General features: G+C 40.1%; 1 protein-coding gene across 2 annotated transcripts in view; it reads left to right on the top strand.

The window, feature by feature from the left end:
* LOC144976426 (junctophilin-1-like) overlaps positions 1-10,000 on the top strand; it is a 173,288-nt gene that overhangs the window by 160,623 nt on the left and 2,665 nt on the right. For both annotated transcript variants that reach the window (XM_078920715.1, XM_078920714.1), the window contains exons 4-5: positions 4,598-4,716; positions 9,467-10,000. The exon at positions 9,467-10,000 is cut by the window's right edge and continues 533 nt beyond it. In XM_078920715.1, the coding sequence (XP_078776841.1) occupies positions 4,598-4,716; positions 9,467-10,000 (653 nt within the window). The remainder of the gene's footprint in view (positions 1-4,597; positions 4,717-9,466) is intronic.

The raw sequence follows: 10,000 nt of genomic DNA, 5'->3' as shown, positions 1-10,000 counted from the left end.
TCCACCCATCCATCCACCCACCCATCCATCCATCCATCCATCCATCCATCCATCCATCCATCCATCCACCCGTCCACCCATCCATCCACCCACCCATCCATCCATCCATCCATCCATCCATCCATCCATCCACCCGTCCACCCATCCATCCACCCACCCATCCATCCATCCATCCATCCGTTCATCGTCCAGCCATCCATTTATCCATCCATTTACCCACCCCATCCACCCCATTTTCCACCCACCCATCCATCCATCCATCCACCCGTCCACCATCCATCCACCCCCCATCCATCCATCCATCCATCCATCCATTCATCGTCCAGCCATCCATTTATCCATCCATCTACCCACCCCATCCACCCCATTTTCCTCCCAACCATCCATCCATCCATCCATCCATCCACCCGTCCACCCACCCGTCCACCCACTCAAATACCCACCCGTCCACCCACCCATCCACCCACCCATCCATCCGCCATCCATCCATCCATCCATTCATCGTCCAGCCATCCATTTATCCATCCATCTACCCACCCCATCCACCCCATTTTCCACCCACCCACCCATCCATCCATCCATCCACCCGTCCACCTACCCATCCACCCAACATCATTCACCTATCAAAGCATCTTCCAATTTCTTTAAATCTTCAACTCTTCAAATCAATAAATCCATTTTGTATAATAACTTGGAGGACGGAGAAAGATCATAATGATCTAATATTTATCTATTTTCTTATTTACATTTTCTATAACTTTTGCTCCTATCATCTGAATAAGTAATATGCACACACTATTTCCGACAAGAAAGAATTTGTTTTTAATTTTTTAATAACTGATTTGATCTGCTCTCATGACACAAACTCTCTATAACAAATAAGAAAAATAGCAGAAAACAGAAAACAATCGCAGGAATCACCGAAGCTGGTTGTCATTTTTATTTATTTTTGCAAAAAACAATGCCACCCAAGTCACGGGAGAAATGCCAAATGGTCTGAAAAAAATGTCTAACTTTTCCAGACATCGCCTTTTCTGCTAAATACACATAAAAGTAGAAAGACATCGTCATTTTTCGACCCCGTATCGCTCTTTCATATAAAATGCCACCTTGTCTTGCCCGTATATCAACGTGCCTATATATATATATATATATATATATATATATATATATATATATATATATATATATATATATATATATATATAATTAAGTGTCTACTGATACATTGTCCACTGACGGTATGGAAACCCGTTGAAACAATTGTATCGACTGAAAAATGTGAGTGTCTTTACTTATTTTATATGCTGCAACCAACATTAACGAGCACTCTCGTGCCTACAAGTACCCACCAACACTCATATATATATATATATATATATATATATATATATATATATATATATATATATATATATATGCACACTTCGCCGTATGCGGATGGAAATGTGTATATTTTTTTTATTATAGTAGAATTAATTTGCATGTCAAATAGTTAAGATTGCGTCATTTGGAAAAAAAATGGCCAAAATAAATGCAAAAATGCCAAAGCCAATCTTTCCATGTCAATCGGCTTCATCCATCCATCCATCCATCCATCCATCCATCCATCCACAACAACAAAAATGCCAAGTTCTGTGAATTTGACTTTAAAAAAGATAAAACTAAAATTATTAGTTAACCCCAAGGCGGAGTAATCCTTCAGGGCTCAGATATAATTTTTTTTTTTAATTCCCTTTATTTATCTCATAGAGGAAATTTGTCTCCAGGGTCTATTCCAAGGGAAGACTGGAATAACTCAGGCGTCAGCCGCCGCGCAGTGTCGCAATTTGAGCTAGGCGAGACTTCCTCAAGGCCACACAGCGCGGCGGGTGATCGAACTCGTTACCTTTCGGGTACTCAGGACCTTCCTTTCCGGAGGCGAATACCACAGCACTAGACCACATAGCCGTAGCGAATCACTCATTCACAGCTAAGGCGTTACATCGGAAAACATGCGCGTCCAAATACCACGTAACATAATAATAATAATAATAATCTTTATTGTCCAAATTAAAGGCAATTCATGTGAGGTAAACAATGCTCAGTTTGGTTCATGGTATGAACATCAACACATTTACAAATACAGACACAGCCATACACGAACATACACGCTTGCACATTGTTTCTACACGTGTATACAAAAGAAATGAGCGTACATACAAACACATATACATACATACATACATACATACATACATACATACATACATACATACATACATGCAGACATACATACAAACCAGCATATCATCGTATATGCATGCCTACATTCATACATACATACATACATACATACATACATACATACATAACTGTCGTACTCTGGAAAAATTCGTATTTAAAATATTTGGCCAGAAAACTCATCCTTCAAATATCGATCGATTTGAATGACCCTCATCTTGGCAAAAACTCTCAAACCTGGGATTTCGCGAAGTCCAAGGTTTGGGAGTTTTTGCCAAGATGAGAGTCATCTAAATCGTTGGATATTTGAAGGACGAGTTTTCTGGCCAAATATTTTAATATGAGTTTTTTCCAGAGTTAGCTGGTTAAATGTCACGGGGAAAATGCTTCCTGTTACAATTCTCTGACCCTGTACTAGCAGATAAAGTGTAAAGAAAACATCGAGTGGAAACGTGTAACAATTGAAACAATACAAAAACAAACAAAAAAAAAAACAAACAAACAAACATAATACACAAAAAGAAAAAGAAAATAAATAAAAAACGTATCGACCATAATTGGCCCTCTTCAGCGTACAAATAAAACAAGCAGAAAAAAAATGATAAAGAAAAAAAAATAATTCTTATATATATATATATAATATATATATATATATATATATATATATATATATATATATATATATATATATATATATATTGCATGTTTCCCTCTCCCCTGAAGAAGTCCAGGGGCGAAACGTCGTTTTTTTCCCTCTTTTTTTACGAGTTTTTTCTGTTCCCCGAAGAAGGCCAAAGACTGAAACGTAACTTTTTGCACTATTCGACCCACGAGTCACATTCACCATCCATATTTTATTTATATTTTGACTTTCTTACTTTAAAAAATACCATTCTAGTTTTTAATAGCAGGAAACTATACAGGAATTTATCTCATGTACATCGGCTGTTTGGCTCAGTGGCGAGTGCGACTGCTCGCTGATATATATATATATATATATATATATATATATATATATATATATATTATATGGCGCGCGCTCTCTGTCTCTCTCTCTCTCTCTCTCTCTCTCTCTCTCTCTCTGTCTCTCTCTCTGTCTCTCTCTCTCTCTCTCTCAGCCAGGCTGAAGTTGCCGTGTCAGTTGGACCCCAGGTTGGCTCTGACACCGCGATATTTTTTATTCTCGGTTTTCATCTGGCACTTCTCCATACCCTATATTATTTCTTTCTCATCATGAAGTAAAAGTACTGCTTTTTAAAAAAGATCTCACTACGGCATTGACAACGTGTCCGAGATTTCAAACGCAGAGTTTATTAAGAATCGTATGAAAAACACCTTACAGGCGTCATGTCTCGTCCCCTAAAAGTGTCATAAATAATAACGTGAAGTTGAATGTAAGCTTCAATTTAATTACTAAAACAGATCAAATGAACGTTTCGGGTTTCCCCTTTATCAACAAAATAGGATGATTGAAACACCACAGATGAATGAGATGATGAGGCATCATCTCATTCATCTGTGGTGTTTCAATCATCCTGTTTTGTTGATAAAGGGGAAACCCGAAACGTTCATTTGATCTGTTTTTGTAATTAAATTGAAGCTTACATTCAACTTCACGTTATTATTTATTTCTTCGAGCTTCGAGCAGCAACATTTACCCTAAAAGTGTCAATATTTCTGTTGGTCCGGAAGTCTGTGAAATAGCTTTGTGAATGTATAGCTCTGTATATATCTCACTTGTTTCATTCAAAACCAAACAGGAAAATTGAATTTAGATATCGGAGTATCTATTACGGATAGTGCAAGCAACACTATATGTCCTTACGGACGGCGATGGCGGTTGATGCTATTCGACCTTAAGGACGAATAGGGCTACCCTTTAGATATATACGAGAAATTATGCTTGGAAAGAAACCACGTGTAAAGCACTTTGAGCACGTTTAGTGCATTTTGCGCTATATCAAAGCTCAATTAAAAAAAAAGAAATCACTTTAATTATGTATTTGTATATACGAGTATTTATAACAAACTAACTGGATGTCATTGTCAAATTTGTGTGGCTGGTTGAGAAAACCCGGAAAAATGCGCAAATTTCATAAATTGAGTTATGTATGCAGTGGTGTAGACCACATCTTTCTGATCATTTATCACTCTTCTTTCTAGTATCTAATAAAACCCAAGTTATGAATTTTTTTGTGAATAAAATGTGTTGCTTTGGGAAACACTAATTTATCTTCGATTATGGCTTATATATCGAATCGAGGCTTGCCGCATCTTCCCGTGTTATTCTCAGCCAGCCTCAAATTATATATCCATTTGTTACAACACAAAATTAACTGGATGCTTATTTATGTTGTCATAAATTTTTCCTCAGAATGGCCAATGCAAGAGCGAAGGCGGAGGCAGCGGATATGGCGTCCGAGAAGGCACACAAAGACAGTGATATCGCTAGGCTACGGGCTAAGGAGTTTGCCCCAGAATTCATGCAACCAGGTATGGTGCTGGTGGTGGTGGTGATGGCGGTGGTGGTGGTGGTGGTGGTGGCGTTGGTGGTGGTGGTGGTGGTGCTGGTGGTGGTTGTGGTGGTGGTGATGGCGGTGGTGGTTGTTGTTTTAGTAGTTATTGTGGTATTGTTGGCGGTATTAGTGATATTTATAGTGGTGGTGGTTGTGGTTTTGGTAGTTATGGTAATATTGGTGGCGATATTAGTTATATTGATGGTGGTGGTACGGGTTGTGGTTTTGGTAGTTATGGTATTATTGTTGGTGATATTAGTTATATTTATGGTGGTGGTGATCGTTGTGGTTTTGGTAGTTATGGTATTATTGGTGGTGATATTAGTTATATTTATGGTGGTGGTGGTGGTTGTGGTTTTGGTAGTTATGATAATATTGGTGGTGATATTGATGGTGGTGGTGGTTGTGGTTTTGGTAGTCATGGTATTATTGTTGGTGATATTCGTTATATTTATGGTGGTGGGGGTGATTGTGGTTTTGGTAGTTAGGGTGGTATTGGTGGTGATATTGATGGTGGTGGTGGTGGTTTTGGTTTTGGTAGTTATGGTGGTATTGGTGGCGATATTGGTGATATTGATGGTGGTGGTGTGTTGTGGTTTTGGTAGTTATGGTGGTATTGGTGGCGATATTGGTGATATTGATGTGTGGTGGTGGTTGTGGTTTTGGTAGTTATGGTGGTATTGGTGGCGATATTGGTGATATTGATGGTGGTGGTGGTTGTGGTTTTGGTAGTTATGGTGGTATTGGTGGCGATATTGGTGATATTGATGGTGGTGGTGTGGTTGTGGTTTTGGTAGTTATGGTGGTATTGGTGGCGATATTGGTGATATTGATGGTGGTGTGGTTGTGGTTTTGGTAGTTATGGTGGTATTGGTGGCGATATTGGTGATATTGATGGTGGTCGTGGTTGTGGTTTTGGTAGTTATGGTGGTATTGGTGGCGATATTGGTGATATTGATGGTGGTGGTGGTGGTTGTGGTTTTGGTAGTTATGGTGGTATTGGTGGCGATATTGGTGATATTGATGGTGGTGGTGGTGGTTGTGGTTTTGGTAGTTATGGTGGTATTGGTGGCGATATTGGTGATATTGATGTGGTGGTGGTGGTTGTGGTTTTGGTAGTTATGGTGGTATTGGTGGCGATATTGGTGATATTGATAGTGGTGGTGGTGGTTGTGGTTTTGTAGTTATGGTGGTATTGGTGGCGATATTGGTGATATTGATGGTGGTGGTGGTGGTTTTGGTTTTGGTAGTTATGGTGGTATTGGTGGCGATATTGTGATATTTGAGGTGGTGGTGTGGTTGTGGTTTTGGTAGTATATGGTGGTTTGGGGCGATATTAGTTATATTTGTAGTACTGATGATTGGAAGAGGTTCTGGTGTTGGTGGTTCTGGTGGTGGTGGTTCTGGTGATAGTGATGGTGGTGATCTTGGCGGCGGTGGTTGTGATGGTGGCAACTGTGATATGGTTGTAATGGTTGTGAGAGTGGTTGTTGTTGTTTGTTTGTTTTTGTTGTTGTTGTTGTTGTTGTTAACTTTTTTGTGATGGTGGTAGTTATATTAATATTTGCTATTTTCATTCTTTTGGTTGTGGTGGTGTTTGTGGTGGTGTTATTGGTTATGTTTGTGTTGATTGTGGGGTGGTAATGATGGTGGTGGTTGTAGTTGTGATGATGGTGGCGGGAGATATTGTGTGAGAGGCTGGATGAGAGGGTAACAAACAAACAAAACAAAACAAGAAAAAGGCGGGGGGGGGGGGTGGAATAGTCAATTAGTCTCATAACGTTCATTGAACTGCATTCAGTATCATCAAGGAAACCATTTTATTTGACTTACATCTTGACATTTCTATCAAGGAACCAATCTTAATTGACACACAGCTTGACATTTTCGCCAAGAATGTCATCTTGTTTGACTTACATCTTGAGATTTGTCTCAAGAAACCATCTTGTTTGACTTACATCTTGAGATTTGTATCAAGAAACCATCTTGTTTGACTTACATCTTGAGATTTGTATCAAGAAACCATCTTTTTTGACTTACATCTTGAGATTTGTATCAAGAAACCATCTTGTTTGACTTACATCTTGAGATTTGTATCAAGAAACCATCTTGTTTGACTTCCATCTTGAGATTTGTATCAAGAAACCATCTTGTTTGACTTACATCTTGGAATTTGTATCAAGAAACCATCTTGTTTGACTTACATCTTGAGATTTGTATCAAGAAACCATCTTGTTTGACTTACATCTTGAGATTTGTATCAAGAAACCATCTTGTTTGACTTACATCTTGAGATTTGTATCAAGAAACCATCTTGTTTGACTTACATCTTGAGATTTGTATCAAGAAACCATCTTGTTTGACTTCCATCTTGAGATTTGTATCAAGAAACCATCTTGTTTGACTTACATCTTGGAATTTGTATCAAGAAACCATCTTGTTTGACTTACATCTTGAGATTTGTATCAAGAAACCATCTTGTTTGACTTACATCTTGAGATTTGTATCAAGAAACCATCTTGTTTGACTTACATCTTGAGATTTGTATCAAGAAACCATCTTGTTTGAATTACATCTTGGCATTTTCATAAAGGAAGTCATTTTGTTTAACGTACATCTTGACATTTTCATCAAGGAAACCATCTTTTTTTACTTACATCTTGGCATTTTCACTTTAACTCCAGTTTTCACCGTCAGGTTCACCCCGACATGATACCAAATCGAGACGATGTGTCACAAAATACCCCCCACCCATCCCCAACTGTGGAAAAAGTAGTCCCTCATAGCCATTAGGCCCATGGAGCCGGAGTTTATGCGGTGTCTATAGCGTAAAACGGACAATAGCAATTGCTTGCTACCCTACGGATAGGACGCTAGTCTAACGAAAAGTACTTTCCGCCAGATCAAACAGACCCAGCTACCCAATCACTACTGGGTGGACAGGTGGGGTGGTTCAGAAAAAATATCGATGCATCCGGGATCGATCTTGGTCCCTTTGCGTATGAAGCGAGTGCTCTACCAACTGAGCTATCAGGATCCCCCCCCCCCCCCTTTGGAAGCTGGCACCAAATTAGGTACGATGGAGAAATTCATACTAAGCTGCTAGAAGCTGTGGACTGTTAAAAGTAATAAACAAAAATGAATGTAACAGCTTTAAAAATCCCAACAAAATGCCAAACACGTTTTGGGCTCAAAACCCTTCTTCGGCCAACAATTAAAAAAAAGCAATGGAAACAGAAATTACACCTTATTTAAAAAGTACTTTTTGCTCTCCATCGTCCAACCTTATGTCCTACCAGAGACCAAGAGAAGTGCGGCTATGTCGTGGTCTAGTGGTATGACACTCGCTTTCGGATCGGAAGGTCCTGGGCTCGAACCCTGCTCGGCGCATAGTTGAGTCCTTTGAAAAGGCTCTTTACTCACATTCTCTAATCGTACTCCGGTGTAAAATGAGTACCTGGCCGTTAACAGCATTGTTTCTGTCCGAAAAACTGTAATATCGCCTTACAGGCGTCATGTCCCTTCCTAAATGTTAAGTGTTGCTGCTGGCCAGGCACCCCTTGTAAAGCGCTTTGAGCACGTTTAGTGGATATTGTGCTCTATTAAAGCTCAAGCTAGATATTAAATATGAACCTTGATATAAGATAATAAATTTTAACAATAAGAAATAAATAAAATAAATAAATTCCCTTTATTCATCCCATGGGGGAACTTTGTCTCTCGGGCCTATTTCTAGCAAGACTGGAGTAACCCAGGCGACACCCGCAGTGCAGCGCCGCAAATTGAACTAGGGCGAGGTGACCTGCTCAAGGTCATACAGCGCAGCGCGGGTGATCGAACCTGGTACCTTTCGGATACGAAGCAACGACCGTACCGCTGAGTCACGCTGTCTATAGTGTATTTCCACGATCATTGGGCTTTACAATATTTCAATTATTCTCCCCGTCAGGCCATAATATTTCATTTCATACAGTACCACTGGCCTGGTAGGCGTCTTTTTTTTTGTACAATAACACTCTTACAATTTCCATTACTGCCTATAGCCAGATACTCATTCACACCGGAGTCGAGTGGGGTAACGTGTGGTAAAAAAAAACAAACCCTTCCCCAAGGACGCACATTAGGACCAGAATTTTTAAAGATCACTGTTATCCATCCGTCCTCAGGCGACGCTTAACATCGCTTGACTTTTGCGACAAAACGGGGCACCGTCCCGCTGAACCTCACTAGGCCACACATCTTTAATGATTCGTTCAGGGATTTCTAGAGGTCTTGTATGTGTCTTTCTGGTTTCAAAACGTCAGTGAATAAGACCTTCCTTTGAAAATTATTGTAATAATAATCAGTAACACATTGTATAGTCACCTGGAACAACTACAAAAGACGTCTAACTTCCACGTCATGGCACAATAAATAGAGCTCAGGTGGTCGCTGGTTCGGATAAGTAAGTAAGTAATAATTTCCATGTTTTGAGTCAAATTGCCTTTGCTTAAAAAAAATTATTTTTTTAAACTGTTGTGACCAAACTATGTGCTAGCTCCCTTAGAATTGAATAGGTTTATAACAGAAGATTTTGATCGACCGGGGAAGGAGGGGTGGGGGGGGGGGAGTGCTTCTCTGAAGATTGATTGTTTTGCTTTAAATTTACCAAAGTTTTTGGCTACTGGCCCCCTATAATTGTATTTGACGACTTGATAATTTCATTTTCATTTTTTCCCCATCCTCAGGATCAGAAATGCTCAAGAAGCAGCTGGAGAACAATGAGATCCAGTACGATTTTAGCCAAGTGCAAGGGCTAGGAAATCACCAGCCGCATAGATCTAAATCCTTAAACAGTCCACACCACGAAGGGCTGGACCCTTCAGGCATGTCCACACTCGCCGCTCTGCAGGCAGAAGGCCAGCATCGGCAGATGGGGAACAATCTAAGTCACCATCAACAACTTCTTAATGTCGGGGGTAGTTTTGGAAACGGTCCGGGGGCCGACCAGATGCAGGCGATGAGCGCTAATCAACACTCTCGTAGCCCGTCACTCAAAGTGCGGCGTTACAGCTTTCTCGCCGGATCTCGTCGTGGACGTGGTTTTAGCGAGATTTTTAATTCCACCATCTTGAACGATCATTTCGATCAGTATACAGCAGCGGATAGTGGTATCGGTGGGGATGGCTTGGGGACAGTAGACGCTCCCACCATCACCACCACTTCCCCCACTAGTCACACCACCCACAACAATCCTCACAGCCAAAGCAACCACAATCCTA

This window comes from Berghia stephanieae, chromosome 7, assembly GCF_034508935.2.
Source record: "Berghia stephanieae isolate SIO BIC M18660-M18661 chromosome 7, UCSD_Bste_1.3, whole genome shotgun sequence".
Classification (NCBI taxonomy): Eukaryota; Metazoa; Mollusca; class Gastropoda; order Nudibranchia; family Aeolidiidae; genus Berghia; species Berghia stephanieae.
Note: the sequence above shows the minus strand (reverse complement) of the source record. Positions and strands in the feature narration are given on the sequence as shown.